Genomic DNA, 17,068 nt, shown 5'->3' on the forward strand with positions numbered 1-17,068 from the left:
GTTAGTACTAGTACTCTAATTTAATAATACACGTGCCATCTCCTCGGATACAATGGTTTTCCTTCTCCTGCCATGTCGTCCGATTCTGCTGCCAGAAGTCAGCATGCTCGATCCGGGATGCTGCGTGGCTTGGTACGCAGCATGAGTGGAAAGCAGAGGCAAGATTCATCTCCTGTAACAACTACTACTCATATGGGCGAAGAAAGAAAATTACTACAAATGAACTTGGAATCAGTAGATGTTTCTGCGGCGAGTGGATCACCTTTGCAAAGCATAGCCAGCACTAGTTCATCTCCAGCAGAAAGGAGACTTAAAATTAGCGAACGACTAAAGCAGCTGGGAAGAGATATAACCACAGGCAAACTACGGAAACATAGCGATAAATCCATTCCGGCATCCCCTAGAATTACCGTCGGAGAGTTTCAGCAAGGAGACATAATACAAACGACTGGTCATGCTGTGGTAGCTGAAGACTCCAACCGATCTGAGCTACGTACAAGCTCTGCTCTGGAATATAACCACGCAAAACAATTAAGTGTGGTAGCAGAGGTCGCAGAACCAGGTCAAGAACCTGTAGTTGAGGTCCCTAATGAAGGTGTACCAGGGGCAACGATACCTCTAGAAGATCCCACAGAAGCGTCTACATTCGCAAAACGTATACAGTCTTTAATCGATTCCTTGCCATTCCCCACTTCAGGCGAAAAACAACCTATTTCTGCAGTCAAGGATCCTGATTCCCCTTCTCCAAATGACGCAGGGCGTCCCATTCCTCCTGATATTCCTTCAATTCAAGATTCCGGTCTCATTAATTTGCTATCTAGCCCCGCCATCATGAACGGCTCTACCTCGAAGGGCCGCCCAAGTATCTGGAGTATACTTGAAAGGGTCGGTTCTCCTACCCAACATGCCCCTCTTCCTTCCCCTTTTACAGCAGGAGATACCAATGTCGATGAACCTAGCGATGAACATTCTATATACTCAGATAACTCTAGCGTCATGGTATACTCACCTCTGATACCGACCCTTGACGATCAAGTCGAGTTGGCAGAGCTCGTTCCCATCGAACCAGACAATGTTGTCTTGGAGACTGAGACTGCCATTGAGGGCACATCGTGGACATCGGTTTGGCCGCTTTCCATTTGGTATGGCTTGCCATCGCGCTCTACAGCGTCTCCTGTGGAATCGAAATCAGGTTTGTCACCAGAACCTATACCTTCATCGCCTACACCAAATCAGGGTAAAGAGGGGAATGTCGTGCGTTCGCAGACTCCTCGAGCTTGGGTTCCGTCGAATACGAAACTGTCTGTACAAGCCATGTGGTGGGGGTATAGATTGTACGTATTTTTTCTGACCCTTTTACTCTCACTAAGAATCTTTGCTAGATACCTGCCCCCACCTGTGCTAGAAATTCTCAGCGATAAAACCCTGGAGGCAACAAAGCGAGCCTCTATGATTACGACGGCACTAACCTGGTTTTTTAACCATCTTCCGATCGACGCTTTACCACCTCCGTTACGCCCTGCTGCCCTTCTTTTACAACGTCTTGCTCCCTTTCTAGGATACATTGGCACTTTCATCTCGTGGAGCTGGAGTACTATTAAAAGCTACGATATCGGTAGGTTTAGATATTTTTCTAGTGGTCTCCGCTTACCAGATCAGCAGGTTTTGGTGTCACCTTGACTGCAACATGGCTACTTCCCGTAGCACTGATTCCCGGTACATGGAGAGAAAATGATTTCCCAAAATCGCCCACTCAAAGTCCAATCGCGCTACCTCCTACCAGTCCTCCCACCTCTCATGCACTGTTAGATCCCATTCTCCCTGATTCACCACCGGCAACGTCTCCGTCACTATCATACGTTACCGCGAACCAGTCAACCCCATCACCCCGATCTGTGTTTATCCCGGTGCCACCTATGCCACTAGATCTTCCGCCCATCCCTCCATCTCCTATACCTCAACTGGTGCCAGTGGGATCACCTCTCATGAAAGAGCTTCTAAAAGGGCCTGTACTTGGGCCTGTACCTCTTCCTGACGAAGATGCACCTTCGCCAATGATGCCCACTGTAAAGCCAACTACGAAAAATCGAGCAAAAGCGTTTTTCACAAGAAGCCCTAGGTAGCGACACCGGTTCCCTACTAATGGATTTCCAGAAATCCTTTCTGATTTAACGCTTCGCCATCCCGAACGTGTAGTTTTTATGACCTTACGACCACATCCACAGCCACTAATAATGCCATATCTATGTTCTGTGTCAAGTAAATCATTCAAACCTTACTCTTACACGCCAAAGGTCCTAAAAATCACTCAAGAATGATTGTGAATGAAATATTTCATTCGACATAATATACACTACTGTAAACGTAAGTGTATCTACTTCTTCTTTCCCTTGACGGCAGCCTTGGCGTGAGCCTTCGCAGGAGCTTTGGCGGGGGCGGCGGCCTTGTGGGCTTTGGCGACAACGGGCTTCTTCACAGCGGCGGCCTTGGCGGGGGCGGCCTTGTGAGCTTTGGTGGCAGCTTTGACATGAGCGACCTTGTGAGCTTTGGCAACGGAGGCCTTGTGGACTTTGGGGGCATTAGCCTTGTGAGCTTTGGCGGCGGCGGGCTTCTTTTCGGCGTGTGCAGCCGACTTCGAAGCGTGCTGGACAGACTTCGCGGCAGCCTTGTTGGCATGGGCGGCCTTTGTCGCCTTCCCGGCTTTGAGTGGCTTCTTGGCGTCGACCGACTTCTGAGAACCATGGGACTTGGTGTTAGCAGCTACCTTTGCATTGGACTTCGCGGCAGGGCCCTTGGACTTAGGCTTCCATGCGCACGCTTTAGCAGCGCGGCGAAGCAATGCACGCCTCTAGAAATAAGTATCAATATATCTTGTTCATGTTGGAGAATCCAAATCTTGACTTACGACAACAGGATGAGACTCCTCCAGTGCTCTTCTGGCGACGTGGGGACATTCGTCACCGAAAACGCGGTATGCGTCTGCGTTGTGGTGCGTCTGATCGGAGTGCTTTGCATTCAGGATGTCCATATGACTGTCCTTATCTATAAGGTGTGACAAAGAAGTTAAACGAGTTTCAAGGAAGAATCGTATCTGATAGACGTACATCCAACAATGGGGTCTCCCTTCTTACCAGGGGTACCATCTGCCTTGAAGTGATCGACAGCTCCGTTCTTCGCATGGGCGGCTTCATGGAGAATTGTTCCAGCACGCGTATTTGCATCCGACGAATAAAAGGCGGATCCAAACTTGATGTGACCGTTGGGCCAGGTTCCTCCTTGAGTGAGGCCAGGCTCAGGGTCGGATGAGGGAATCATGATCTTGGAATTGTCCATGTTGTCAATCTTCTTCCTAATCTCAGCGACGTTTGCGTTCTTGCCGAAGGCCTTGACAGTGGCTGGATGGGCCTTGGCTTGAGCGTCAGGCAAGTTGATGACGGCCTTCATGTTCTTGAGCTTTTGGTTGACTAGCAGGATAAATGAGCTTCCCGCAATACGAGATCAGATGACACCATTTAACTTACCGACCGGCATTGTTTCTTCAATCTTGCCTTTGTGTTCACCATCTGCGATCTTAGCCTGCATCGGCATAGGAGCGGCCAGGGCAGCTACAGGAAACCAGTCAGTGACTTGGTATAGATATGAACACAAGCAAAGAAGACGTACATTGCACAGAAATGAGTGCAGCAATAGCAAGGGTGACATAAGAAGGGTAGAACATGGTCGTGAATACGTCGAAGAGAAGTGTAAATTAATTGAGTTAGATTTGGGCGCGCAGCACCTACATGGTTGTAGAGAAAGCAGTGAGCATACTTCCAGTGAGAGTGGAATAAAATTACTTGCCTTAATTGATATCTAATCTGTGGAGGAAATCGACCAGCGAGAACCGTGAGGAAACCATTCCACCAACGGTCCACCTTTTATAGTTTCCCCCATTGATGGAATGTTAATTCAATTTGACCAAGACCCTAGCTGCCATCAATAATCGAAGATCATTGGTCGATCATGACAACACTGATGCTGTGAAAGCGTTTCATCAATATGAAGGGCGAATATCGGAGAAGCGTAAAGCTCGACGCTGGAGGCCTCCTCTTCATTCTAACTAATTAGCGTTGGATCTGATCATGGGAAAGGCTTGCGTGCATTATTCTGTAGCCACATATTGTAAACCTTTTTTCTGTAGTAAGTGAGAATTAGTAGTCAGTTGGACTGCAAGCATAGTACACCATGAGCCGTGATCCACGGCAAAAATGACAGTTCCAAGGCCATCATATAATATAAGTCATACGGCCTAACCTTTACTCCTTCATTTCAAATTGGAACCGAAACGTCTGAACCGTCTGATGCCATGTGCACCTTTCGAGCCGAGCATCCTCACTCCGGTAGAACATTATCTGCGTAAGTTACAGAAGGTTACAGACTGTTACAGACTTCAAGGATGAGCAAAACCAGTCGCTCTCTTACAGAGGGTCAATTCACTTACTTGTTTGCCCATGAAGACACAGGTCGTGTCCCGCAAGGGCCCATGCAGTATCGAATTGATGTGCCTGGAAGGTTATCCGATTATCGTCCAGATGCACTGCCCGTTGCTGCAGGTTGGCCGCCACAAGGACCTGGAACATCATGACGTCGTCGATATGTTGAGCCTCCCCTGCGTTTCAATATTTATATGTATAAGGAAATTTTCTGCTGCCGGTGAGTGAACACACAGGAGAAGAGTGGGATACACACTCGTATTTTGATATATACCCAGGTCGCTCATATTCCATTAGACAAGGATATCAGAAGAGCAAGAAAAAATACAAATGTTTGACATTCGAATCTTTACATGGCATGCACGTCGACAAAGCAAAGATCAAGGCTATAAATATTAGATGATAAAGATTTTATCTTTAGATATCTTTAGACCTTGGTTGTCTGAAGCTCATAGCGAGATGTAAGAAGCCCTTCTTCAATGGCTTTGATTTCTTCAAAAAAAAAAAAACTATCAAAAATACTGTCAATTCGGATAATGTCAGGTTACTCACGAAGTGCTAGATGACTCGAATGGAAGCGACACAAAGCAAGGTTGCCTATAGGGCAATTTCAGAGGCAAAGATGATAGGGTGTTCCGTTTCGACGACGTACCCATCATGTACCATAAATTTACGACACCCAGATTTCTCCAAGCACCGTTTATTTCTCCTTCGTCGTTGAGACCCCAGATAGGTCTACACTTGTTGGCAACTTCTTCGCCACATACTTGACGGATATGGTCGATGGGAGTCCCAACTCTTCATGACACAATCAGGTGACGGTTTATGGATCGAGAAGACCAGGAGGAAATCATACTTACCCAGTGGAGAATACAACAACGTCAGCAGGGAGCTCAGAGCCGTTTTCGAATTTAATACTTGTTTCGGTAAAGCTCGAGATCGTGCTATCTGTCTTCAACTTGATTTTACCTTCTGCAATAAGCTTGCTGGCCCCAGTATCTGTTAAGGTGATAGGGATTAAGAAATGGCAATGTCGATATAAAAAGGATGTACACACCGAGATAATATCCGCCGGCTTTGCTCCATGCCAGAAGGCCAAACCCAGTGTCTTTTATTCCTAAATTGGTACGGAAGCCAACTTTGTGGAGAGAGTCTAGTAGATCCCTATATATGTAGAGTTTTAGTATTACAGAGCCAACATCACAAGGTACCATCAGCGCACTTATCAAGTTCAGCGATACGTTTTGTTTGCCTTTGATTCAAGACTGTGGACATATGATGGGGGAAAGATGCATTGACGCGATCAACAATGTCAGCAGGAGGTCCCCCCTCCCAGTAACCCCCTAATATTTTCATTAGCAAATAAACGCGCCTGACCAGGTCGACTGAATTACCTTTCATAATGACCTCCCAGCCGTTTTTAGTTGACATGATGTAAGTCGAACCGCGTTGGAACATGGTGACGTCTAGTAGCATCGAATAGCGTCGAAGAAGGAAAATGAATGGAGAGTCTAATGCATCAATTTTAGACTTCCTTACCAACGCCATGCTGTTGGTAATCTTGAGATATGTCATGGGCTGAAATAAACGTCAGTGTTCTGAAGTTCTACATGACGAATAATCGAGGGTTCGACGTACCTGAAGTGCAAGCGCCCACCACCACGACTTTCTTCCCTTTGTGATCCAACGCGCGCTTATGCTGGCTTGAATGAAGGATCTGGCCTTTAAATTTATCCTTGCGGTTCCTTTTATTTTAATACAGCAAAGATATTGTAACCACAGCACGCTCACCATGTCAGGGTATTTGGGAATATTGCCCACACCACTACCAAGACCCGTACTGAACACGACGTGGTTCACCTCAAATTTCCTGTCGGTTCCATCACCGCGCTTGACGCTGACGTGCCATTTCAGTGTCGCAGGATCTTGCCGCACATCAGAAATTGTAGACGAAGTCCAAACGTTTAATTCCAGGGACTCTGCGTAAGACTCGAGCCAATTTGCCAGCTATGAAAGGGTCAGAAGATTTATAACCAGGGAGAAGATATCGACGGACCTTCTGTGCTGGCGTATACACAGGCCACGTCGATGGGAATCTGAGTCGTCCCAAGTTGATTAACGACAGGTAGAAAAGATATTACAACGAGTACTGACGGGATATATGGCATATGATCGTACCCTGTTAAGTGAACAATATCATTAGCATGAACAATGTAGACTATATCCGAGATACTCACAGATAGGATCATGTAAGCAAAGTGCTTCATATCTGTTCCTCCAATTATCACCTATCCTAGGGTTCCTTTCGACGACCAACGAAGGAATATCCAGATATTTAAGTCTAGCAGCAATTTCGAGCCCACTTTGTCCACCGCCAATGACCAACACAACCGGGTCCTGGTCTGTGAAATCAATTTCGCGTTGGCGCTGAGCTTGCCACTTTCCATGGTTGGGCTCCATGTTCCTCAGCGGTCCAGTCTTCTCAGGGAAATCAGTCAAGCTTTCGAGGTTGGTAAACACAACGTGCGCCTTCCATTCTCCGGCTGCTGAAGGAACTAGGCGTGCAATACCTGAGGCTTGGCCGACGTCAGTAGCGAAATCGAACATGAGACTGATCCAAGCTAAATCCGGGTAGGGTTGCTGTAAAGCCACAAATTGCTCTCGAAGTTTAATGTCGTGGATCTTGGAAAGGCTTAGACGGTCCTTGAGAAATTGGGCGATCCTCTCCTTTCCAGAGAAAGTTCGCATATCCCAAGTCAGCGCCAGCATATCGCGCCAAAAAGCATCGGGAAGCAGAAGAGAAACAACGGCGTCGACATTGCCTGCGATAGCTGCTTGCAAGAAGGAAGAAAGCCAGTCTTGAGCAACCTTCTTCGCGTCTAGATTAGCAGGAAGTGAGGATACGCCCAGCCGCTCAAGAGTCGGGAGTGGTGTCTCGGGAACGTTAGCCATGGCGATTTAGATATCAAGTTGGGGTAGAACAGAAGTGAGGAGAATGACAACAAGTAGGAGCATTATATGACGATATTAAAATGAGACCGGTACGGCTTCTTGCAGTAAACGACTAAACGCATTCTTCATGTTATGCAAAGGTCGAAGACAAGAATGGAAAGTCTCTCCAGGGGTTCTATTTTAAGGTCACATGTTTTCCGCCATCATGACCCATGACGTTTTACCAGTGATGGAAAACTTGAAAACAGTGATAACCTCGTAGAAAGGGACAAATTGTGACGCTTAAGCCCTATCGAATGACCTTGAAGGATGATAAATGGGACACTTACCACATCTCGGCACCTTCGAATTTCATTATGCCCCAAATATTTCGTGCAAGGATGAGGGAATTTGCTTTTAGGCGATGCCTTGTGATCATTCAAGGGTGCAGAGTCGTCGCTGTTATACGAAGGAAAAGAAAGCAATGCGATGTCTGGATCGTCTGCATTTACCGGACGCAACACGAGAAATAAACACGTCAAGAAACAAATGCAGAATGAAATGATTGAGGTGGTACAGAAGTGGTCGTTACAAATGCGTGAACGTGAAAAATCATTAAAAAATACATCCAGATAAAAAGTTATATGCGCACAGCAAAGCAGCGGTACCATATCATATGGTATGCCGGCTGATCAGAAAGTAACATGTACAAAAAAGTTGAAAAGGGGCAACTTTCTAAAAGATACATAAAATGAGATCAAAACGCAAGTCACCAACAGATTGAAATTGTTCAAGTTCAAGCAGAGAGGCCGAAAAGTTGAAGGAGTAATGCATAGAGTTGAATGGCATAGACCTGAAGAAATGCGTTGGCACCGAGAGTAGAGGCGAGAGGAAACTGAGAGGATGATGAAGTTAGGACGACCTGGGTGACAGAACGAACAGTGGCGACCTGCTCATCGGGTGCAATTGGAGAAGAGGAAGATGAAATGCTATGGAGTGTTTCAGCAGTTGAAGGTGTCGAATTTATATTCATTGAGTCTGGTGGCGGATGTAGGGACGAAGGGGGAATGGAATTGTCAGAGGGGGGTGTTAAAGTAGAGTGTAGGCTTTGATTTTGGTTTCCGCCGCCATTTAGTCATGACCCGTCACTCCACAACGGAGGCGATTCCGGTCTCCAGGGCGCTTCCGTGACCCAGCCTGGGGGTGGTGGGAACGACCAGCTGGCCTGCTGGGGAGGGTGCAAGGGCATAGGAGGGAGGGGGGGCATATTTTCTCCTTCGTCATCGGTATAAGGAAGAGGTGGCTGATTTTTGCAAGCACTTTTCGAGGACTTCGACGATTTGGATGAAGACGACGAGGAATCAGAATCGGAGGAGCCAGAGCCCGACTCAGAATCGCTGTCATCGCTTTCAGATTCTACTTTCTTCTTCGACTTCTTCGTTGTGGACTTATTCTTTTCTTTCTCCTTCTCCTTCTCCTTTTCCTTGCCTTCTGACACAGCCTCTTCCTTGACTGCATCCTTCGTGTCGTCTACCTTTTTCTCACCTTGGAGTGTTTTTTTCGACGATTTTTTATTCTGCTTCGCTTCGGATTTTTCCTTGGGGGCAGCTTTGTCGTTGTCCGATTGATCCTTAATCTCCTCCTCTGCATCGGATGCGTCCTTGTCGTCGTCTTCCTTATCTTTCGACTTGGACTTCTTTTTGGCGTCTTTCTTCTTCTTCCTCTTAGCGGCCTCTTTGTCCTTGAGCTGCTGACGCATCTTCTCCAATTCTTCCTCTTTCTCTTTCTCCGCGATAAGCTTCTTGATTTTCTCAAGTTCCTGGTCTTTCTTATCTTGAGCCTTCTTTTGCTTTTCCTTTTCCTGGGCTTCTTTACGCCGCTTCTCGCGCTGCAAGTTGATAAGTGTAAATAATGAGAGATGAATGAGGTATGGAAGAAAAACGTCAACTAACCAGGGCTTTCTCCTTGATCTCTCGTGCCTCTTTCTCGCGTTTAAGCCTCTCCCGCATCTCACGCTCATTCTTTACCCACTCCTCGACACCGTTCGCAGCAGCCTCGGGCTGGGCCTTGTGCTTCAACAAATCTGTCAATAAAAACCATCAGTAAATTGATACATTTCATTTGTAATTGTTATTGAAAACACCCACATCCTTGTAGTCCAGCAACACTGAACTCGTCTTCCGGAAGACCGTCGGCGAATTTCTTTGCAAGAGCAGCGAGAGTTTTCCTGTCCAGGGGCTTCACCTTGTTAAGTGACGGATCAGGAGGAGGAGGGAGATAAGCTGTGTTCGAAGCCCCAAATTGGTCTTTATCCATTGCGATGTGGTTGGAACCAGGCGAATCAGGTATGGGAGAGCCAGAGAAGGTACGCGGTAGAGGGGGAGACATAGTTTCTGAAGGGGAACTCAGCATTGGGGAAGTACTTCCCGATGCCATCAATGAGGCCGACGACGGGAGAGAACCGGAAATAAGAGAGGATGCAGACGATGCGAAGCTGGTCGACAGGGACCATAACGGCTTGCGCTCATCGCTGCGTTTCCCGTTGGCGGCAGCATTCACACGCTGTTCGTTAGGCACAAATGTGCGCACATTGCCGTCCTTGTCTTGCACCTGTACATCAATGTCAAGGCCTTCAAGCTCCGGGTCAGTTTCCTGAACAATTTCTTCTTCTTCACAGGGGAAAAAGTTGCGGAACAACGCCTCAGCTTGCCATTTCGATGCATTCTTGAATTCCACCCATACGTCCATTCTTCCTGGGCGCGACAGCGCGGGATCTAGCCGCTCCAAGTGATTGGTTGTTCTGAATGATGTATCAGCAACCATGTCACTGTAAGCGCTTATAGATGTGATGCCTGACTCACGCAAACAATAGACGGCCTTCAGACGCAGCCACGCCATCGAGGGCATTCAGCAGGCCACTCAAACTGAGTGTGTTCATATCCGACAGACCAGGCCGTCCATATCGCCTTCTTGAGCCACCAAAGCCACCCCCTAGGCCACCACCATAGCCTGGAAAGGCATGAAGATCAACACCAGAGCCTCCTTGTTGATTGTCGCCGGATCCTAGATCGTCGAGGTTGTCGTCATCACGGTTTGTGCTTCTCACAAAAGCTGCATCCAGATCTTCAAGAAGAAGTACACAACGAGCAGGCACACGCCCCATCAGGTTCGTGAGCGTATTATCAGAGATCCATGATGCCGATAGCGAAACGACATAGATGTCTAGCTGGAGCTGACCGGCTAAAGCATGGATCAAAGAGGATTTGCCGGATCCAGGTACTCCGTGTAGGAGGTAGCCGCGTCGAAATGGAATACCGCGGTCAGCATACCACTGGATGAAGAAAAATAGTCAGAATTCGTTCTTTGGTTCTACGAGAATCGAAACAACAGAGAACTGACGAAAAAGAGAACCGCACCTTTTCGCTTTTCAGGAAGTCACGTGCATCATCAACCAGCATTTCCTTGACCCCTGGATTGAGCACAATGCTTGATAGTGGGCGCTTGTGCCGTGAATCGGTCCACCTCCACGACCCATGCGCGTCGGCAAAGTAGATTTGGATGCGGTGCACTGCTTCGGCTTCATACTCCTTCTTCGCTTGCAGCACCAACTGCTTCAAGATGGCGTTGGAGCGTGCCACCACGCTGGCGGAAATCACAATTGGTCAGCTTATGTTTAGGGGTGTAATGCGGGCGGCTAACCTAATAGACAGCATCTCCGTGCCCGTATCTTGCTTCTTCCCCCGCCGAACGCGGAGCCAATGCCCACGATAGAAGATAGTGTGCGTAGTGTCATACGTCGGTTGGAACACCACCCTGGTTTTGGGGCGACTCTCGCTGTCAGGGTCCCAGCCATTTGAGTTGTTCGACTCTGCGACTTCCCATTGATCCCAATCAGCGTCCTCGGCGGAGTAGTGAGATGAAGAAGACCCTCCAGGACCGGCGGTGCGCGTCGTAGTCTCGAACTCGCGTGAGCGTTGCCACTCTGGACGACGCGAAAGCCACAACATGAGCCAGTCATACGGAAAGTCCTCTTCGCTGAAGTGGGCAGTGAGGAAGAACGCTATTAAATGGAGGTCAATAACACGCTACAAATTGAACAGAGCACTAATACGATGCAGAATGACACTGTGTGTACAAATGAAAGGCGAAATTGTAATTGCCACTCACAGTTCACGAAATGCGACCTTCGTGAAGAATGGCAGTGTGAGTTTTAATGCGTTTAACAGGACAAACGAACGCACCAAGCAGAGCTAGACACCCGACGAGCCGTTTCGACTGTGCCACCTAGAACGACAAGCTTCATGCCGTCGATGACAGAGGAGCCTCCGTGCCCTCCTACGAGGGGCTGAATTAGAGACTTGAAAGCATCCATGGGTGGCGGATGTAACTTGAGATGGTGGTGGTGGTAGTTAGAGAAAGAGCCGAAGCATAAGTCAAAGGTGAGTTAAGTCCTTGGAAACCCTGAGAACACGTTATGTGAACAATTACACTGTGTGACTAGGATTTGGTACAGTATTTTGGGGATGACTAGGGACACGGCCCCGGGCCCGACACTTAAGTTGTCGAAAAGGGGTAATCTGAATCGGCAAAGTATAATGTGGGCTATATGCAGGCCCACTTATCATTATCTTATAAAAGACTGTGCGTTCAGTTATGAACAGGTTGTGAATGCAAGACGGTGCATCAGCACCGCCTCCGCATATCTCTAGGTCCCCTACCCTTTTAGCAGCGCCTCGAGGCATCAGGAACGCCTTAACACAGTGCAGTAATAGCGCCGCGTGCTGCGGTCCGCTCCCATTAAAGTCACGCCACCAATGTGATCGCTGGAGCACCCTCGTCTGACCTTGCTAACCATTCATTAAGTTCAAAGCTCACATCTACCCTTCGAAACTTGGTAGAGACCCTCGATGATAATCGACATCCGTTCTCAAGGAAAACTTTAAATTACTGGCCTATCTCCTTGTGTATATACGGAAATGGAAGAATTCAGAACACCCGGAGAGTCTTATTTTCGTTGTCTGAAATCTCATGGAGTTGTGTCATTTCAATCCCGAACATCAAAATGGATATCGCTAAGTAGGCCAGCTTTGAAAACAAATGCGGTTTGAGAACCATCTACCCCGTTCTTCTCATCGATATCAATGATGCTTTGAAAGTCGATTATGATTAGTGTCCCTTCGGGAAAAGCAGATAATAATAAGGAGAATGACTAGCTTCGTCGATATCCCTGACTGTCAAAAATTACAGAGATATGTAGGCGTTCTGTTGTCAACCATCTGACTGTCACACAATACCTGGCAGCTATTGGGATCTTCCAATTACATGGTACATAAGCCTGTTGTAAGAATGTGTGGTAACATGAAGTAGAAATATATCTTGAATCCCTTGTAGTGCCTACTCAATATCCAGTTCATTTATTTTATTTTCAGAGCGGCCAGGTCCCTGGCCCCGGGACGGTTTAAGGCTGTAAGGTCACTCGGGGTTGGAAACCTTTTAACTTGGCATGCGTGGCTTTCTATTTTTATTCTGTACCCCGAGGTTGCACTTGATGAGGCGGTCCACGACTCCTCACCTGTGCGCATGAATCGATGTCGTAAAACCTGAATGGACATGCCAGTCGTATCCTCCCGGATTTGAAGGGGTGAGTCTTAGTGTTGCTATTTCAAGCACAATGCAACAAATTGTGTAGTCCAATTTTACCAAATTGAAATCGTACAACTAGGTGGTTACATTAGTTACTCGAGCCTGTACGGAATGTGTATGAAAGAATATGTGCTAGTGCATCGCAAATTTTTCGACCGGGACCAGGAAGTTAAGGATTTTTCTACGCTACCGGCATACCACAGAATTCAGAGCAGCATTCTTAAAATCTATCCAGATTTTATTTTGAAGCTATTCCCAGATGATTCTTAACCGCAAGGCCCTGCTTCTACAGCGGTGTACTACGTAATTTAATGAACCTATAGATTTCTAGTATTTTAAAATGGTAGAGCCTGGAAACATTAAGAAACTACTCCTTATCTTTCATCAATATCATTAAATTTAGCGTCAACTTTGATTAAATGTGGATAGGCATCAAGGATGAAGGTGTTAAATGTCAATATCAACGTATGGTATGAAATATGGATGCATCGATGCGGTAGTGGAGTTAGTATACTTATAATTGAGAAAGATTATCACGATTGGATTATAGAAATCTATCATGAAATCCATAACGTATAACGCATATAAGTGTAAGAGTATCCGTACCCGCCTTGTGCACCCTGATATTCTCTCTGATCTCCTACTATTAGGCCCGCCAAAGGCATACCATTAGGCATGCTATTAGGCGCCCCAAAGACAAAACTTAAGGCGGGTAGGCGCTTGCGCTTAGTTGTTGCTGAAAGACACGAACACCAGAAGTCGGTTAGAACACATTACTATAACCTTTCAATATACTACTGTTTTATAAATATGGCACAAAATAATAAAGCACCAATATCTTGTGTGCACATGTCCCAAAATCCTTAGATATAGATAAAATTACACCCCTGTTTTGTGTCGACCAGGCGTGCCGTCCAGCGTTCCGTTATTCCATAATCTTGACCGGCTAATGAATATCCAGACTTGCACCGGTATGCCATCATCGCATGATCCCACAAATCCCCCTCGTCCTTCTAGATCTCTAGAAGGCAGAGTTGCAATAGTTACGGGGTCTGGCTCCAGAGCAAAAGGAATAGGAAACGGAAGAGCAGCAGCCATCCTTCTCGTTGAAGCTGGCGCGCGCGTTGTATGCTTGGATGCCAACCTGGAATGGGCTGAAGTCACCATCTCAATGATCGAGGAGGAGTTTGGCAAGGATAAAGCGTTCGCTTTGCAGGTAGATGTCACTGTTGAGGCGCAATGCAAACTAGCAGTCGACACGGCCTTGGAACGGTACGGACGATTAGACATCCTCGTGAACAACGTCGGCGTAGGAGGCCCTGCTGGAACGGCCATCGATGTCGACCCTAAGGAGTGGGCGAGAGGCCTCGAAATCAATGTTACTAGTATGATGCTCATGACAAAATACGCGGTTCCTGCTATGGAGAAGAATGAGAGACATCCGATTTCGGGGCGTGGCAGCATCGTCAATATAGCCAGTGTTGCGGGACTTCGCGGTGGTACACCAATTTTACTGTATCCCACGAGCAAAGGGGCTGTTGTGAATATGACCAGAGCTATGGCTGCGCATCACGCTCCAAGTGGAATCAGAGTTAATTGCGTTTGTCCAGGTGGGCAATGCTTTGACCTTTTATTGAACTTTGCTGACATTGTCTGATTTTTAGGGATGCTTTACACCCCGATGCTCTACGGTTCTGGAATGTCTGAAGAAGTTAGAGAGGCTCGTCGCTCACGTAGTCTTCTGAAGACAGAGGGAAATGGCTGGGACACCGGATGCGCTGTCAGATTTCTTGCCAGCGACGAGGCTAGGTGGATGACCGGTGTTATTTTACCTGTGGATGCAGGGTCTACAGCTGCCACGACCGGAATGAGCGAAGGAATGTCATCTACTCTCGCAGGAGGAACACAAGATGCTGCCCAATAGTAAATTTCAAAGAAATATCTTTGCATTTGAAGATTCTTTTTCGCTCGCAATACATTTGAATCACCAAAATATAACAATGAGGAAAACTCATATATTCCCTTCCCTCTGAAATAATTAACTTCCATTTTCATACCTATTACCCAAGGAAAACATTTGAGGCAGTCTTAATGACAATGGTACTACACAACCAGAACCCAACCTTTCTCTGAAGGCTGTCCTAGTTCCCCCAGGATAAGCGCCCTGTGCTTCCACTGGTCAAATAGGGGTTTCTTCAACGTTCAAGACGGCGGGCCGGTATGATCGATCGATCATTTTCCAGGCACAGGGCACGGTTAAGATCGAAATAATAGAGAGCTGCTGAAACGTTGTTGAACAGGCGACAAGGAATTTTCTCCTCTATAAGCTAACCTCAGTCTTGTCTTTCACTCCTCCCATAGACGTTCTCCTTCCCTCCATCATATGTTGTAAAATGTTTTCCAGCCCTGGAATACGTCTAGAAATGGAGAGTCCTTCATATTAAATGACACCAGATCGCGTCATCTCACACAATCGAAGTCTTTTATAAGCGTGAGCCGTTCGTTCATAGTTCTTTCTAAACAAAACATGACCTCGAATTCTGCTCCCAACGACTTCTCCTCCATCCCCATACTTGATTATTCCCTATTAAATACGATTGATGGCAAATCAAAGTTCTTGGATCAGCTTCGCCATGCGCTTATCAACGTTGGATTTCTCTACCTGTCCAACCATTCGGTGTCACAAGCAGACATTAACTCGTTGATCGAATATATCCCGAAACTATTCGACCTACCCCAGGAGGCAAAGGATGACATCAAGATGGCAAATTCTGAACATTTTTTGGGTTATTCGCGCTTGGGAGCAGAGTTGACAAAAGGGGCGGTCGACCAGAGGGAGCAGTTTGACTTTGCGACGAAGCATGTTTCGAGGTGGAAGAAGGAAAGCGATCCGGATTATTTCCGACTATGGGGTCCTTGCCAGGTGCGCTATTCATTATTGTATTTGTAGTCCTTCAATTAATCTTTGATTTTTGCTCAGTGGCCAGATGAGAAACTCATTCCCGGTTTTAGAGATACAATGGAGCGTTATTTAGACCAAGTTCAAGCCCTCAGCTACAAATTTGCCTCCCTCATAGCCGAAGCATTTGGTCTTGGGCCTGATGGGCTCTCTGAATTCTACGACTCGCCAGAATTGATGCAGCACCGCTCTAAGATCGTGAAGTATCCTGTTGTCGAGGGTTCGAGCGACCAGGGTGTTGGTCCTCACTACGATGCTGGTTTCCTAACATTCGTGAGTATCGGTATGAAACTCGACATTCTGGACAATTTAACATGGGTATCACACAGCTTTTACAAGCATCGGATCATCGAGGATTGCAAGTACAGAATCTATCCGGGCAGTGGATCGACGCCCCACCTGTACCCGGCACGTTTGTTATTAACTTTGGAAAAGGTATCTCAAGCCGTAAAACACAACGACATTCCTGGTTTTCAACGTAATTTTTTCACAGCTTTGGAATTTGTTACCGGTGGACTTGCGAGAGCAACGTCTCATAGGGTTCTTTCTCCCAAGGGTTCCACCCCACGATATTCAGTGCCATTCTTCCAGAACATTGGACTGGACGTGAAGCTTACCGATCATGTCCTCAAATGTGAGCATCTAGTTCATATTCAGTTGAGTATCATACTCACATGGTTTCCACAGTCCCTCCCGAAATATTGGCTTTGAAGAGGACAAGAGGAAACGTTGCCGCTACTGACTGTAAGCGTGCTTCGCTACGGGTCCAATGTTCCTGTTGCTGATAAACTGCATAGCTGTCAACTTCACCGAATTCGATCGCGAACCGTCAGGGAAAGTCAATTTGATAGGCAGAGTAAAGTAAGACAAACTTCCCGTCCGATTTCTTAAGAACATGTACTTATCATTACACCAGGAGCCACCCCGATGTTGCGGAGCGTCATTATCCAGAACTTTTCAAGAAAGTGTTCCCTAACGGATATTCTGGCAAGGGAAGTGCCTACTGATTTTTACACTTCGTCAATTATATTTTGTACAATTAAGTGTACAATAAGGCAATGGT

General features: G+C 46.8%; 6 protein-coding genes across 6 annotated transcripts; 3 read left to right on the forward strand and 3 right to left on the reverse strand.

Moving 5' to 3' along the window:
- Window positions 1-72: 72 nt before the first annotated feature.
- JR316_0001649 (uncharacterized protein) lies at window positions 73-2,123 on the forward strand (the record flags this gene model as incomplete). The annotated part of the gene is made up of 3 exons (XM_047887451.1): window positions 73-1,334; window positions 1,383-1,615; window positions 1,663-2,123. 3 exons carry the CDS (start codon window positions 73-75, stop codon window positions 2,121-2,123), a joined length of 1,956 nt encoding a protein of 651 aa, XP_047752374.1.
- A 251-nt stretch (window positions 2,124-2,374) lies between these two features.
- JR316_0001650 (uncharacterized protein) lies at window positions 2,375-3,718 on the reverse strand (the record flags this gene model as incomplete). Its single annotated transcript, XM_047887452.1, has 5 exons — window positions 2,375-2,848; window positions 2,906-3,042; window positions 3,105-3,464; window positions 3,522-3,605; window positions 3,664-3,718. 5 exons carry the CDS (start codon window positions 3,716-3,718, stop codon window positions 2,375-2,377), a joined length of 1,110 nt encoding a protein of 369 aa, XP_047752375.1.
- Window positions 3,719-4,899: 1,181 nt separating this feature from the next.
- On the reverse strand, window positions 4,900-7,424 carry JR316_0001651 (Indole-3-pyruvate monooxygenase YUCCA1; the record flags this gene model as incomplete). Its single annotated transcript, XM_047887453.1, has 12 exons — window positions 4,900-4,964; window positions 5,125-5,270; window positions 5,333-5,471; window positions 5,530-5,636; window positions 5,695-5,815; window positions 5,867-5,938; window positions 6,012-6,050; window positions 6,111-6,207; window positions 6,264-6,479; window positions 6,529-6,568; window positions 6,627-6,651; window positions 6,710-7,424. 12 exons carry the CDS (start codon window positions 7,422-7,424, stop codon window positions 4,900-4,902), a joined length of 1,782 nt encoding a protein of 593 aa, XP_047752376.1.
- Window positions 7,425-8,538: 1,114 nt separating this feature from the next.
- Window positions 8,539-11,775, reverse strand: JR316_0001652 (putative mitochondrial chaperone BCS1-B; the record flags this gene model as incomplete). Its single annotated transcript, XM_047887454.1, has 8 exons — window positions 8,539-9,291; window positions 9,356-9,486; window positions 9,551-10,203; window positions 10,265-10,734; window positions 10,820-11,045; window positions 11,103-11,463; window positions 11,571-11,587; window positions 11,645-11,775. The coding sequence occupies 8 exons, from the start codon at window positions 11,773-11,775 to the stop codon at window positions 8,539-8,541; spliced, it is 2,742 nt and encodes a 913-aa protein (XP_047752377.1).
- A 2,244-nt stretch (window positions 11,776-14,019) lies between these two features.
- JR316_0001653 (putative oxidoreductase) lies at window positions 14,020-14,970 on the forward strand (the record flags this gene model as incomplete). The annotated part of the gene is made up of 2 exons (XM_047887455.1): window positions 14,020-14,656; window positions 14,711-14,970. 2 exons carry the CDS (start codon window positions 14,020-14,022, stop codon window positions 14,968-14,970), a joined length of 897 nt encoding a protein of 298 aa, XP_047752378.1.
- Window positions 14,971-15,573: 603 nt separating this feature from the next.
- On the forward strand, window positions 15,574-17,012 carry JR316_0001654 (2-oxoglutarate-dependent dioxygenase; the record flags this gene model as incomplete). The annotated part of the gene is made up of 7 exons (XM_047887456.1): window positions 15,574-15,969; window positions 16,027-16,278; window positions 16,335-16,440; window positions 16,499-16,639; window positions 16,693-16,749; window positions 16,803-16,866; window positions 16,922-17,012. 7 exons carry the CDS (start codon window positions 15,574-15,576, stop codon window positions 17,010-17,012), a joined length of 1,107 nt encoding a protein of 368 aa, XP_047752379.1.
- Window positions 17,013-17,068: the final 56 nt, after the last annotated feature.

The sequence above is a fragment of the Psilocybe cubensis genome, chromosome 2 (genome assembly GCF_017499595.1).
Source record: "Psilocybe cubensis strain MGC-MH-2018 chromosome 2, whole genome shotgun sequence".
NCBI classification, from domain to species: domain Eukaryota; kingdom Fungi; phylum Basidiomycota; class Agaricomycetes; order Agaricales; family Agrocybaceae; genus Psilocybe; species Psilocybe cubensis.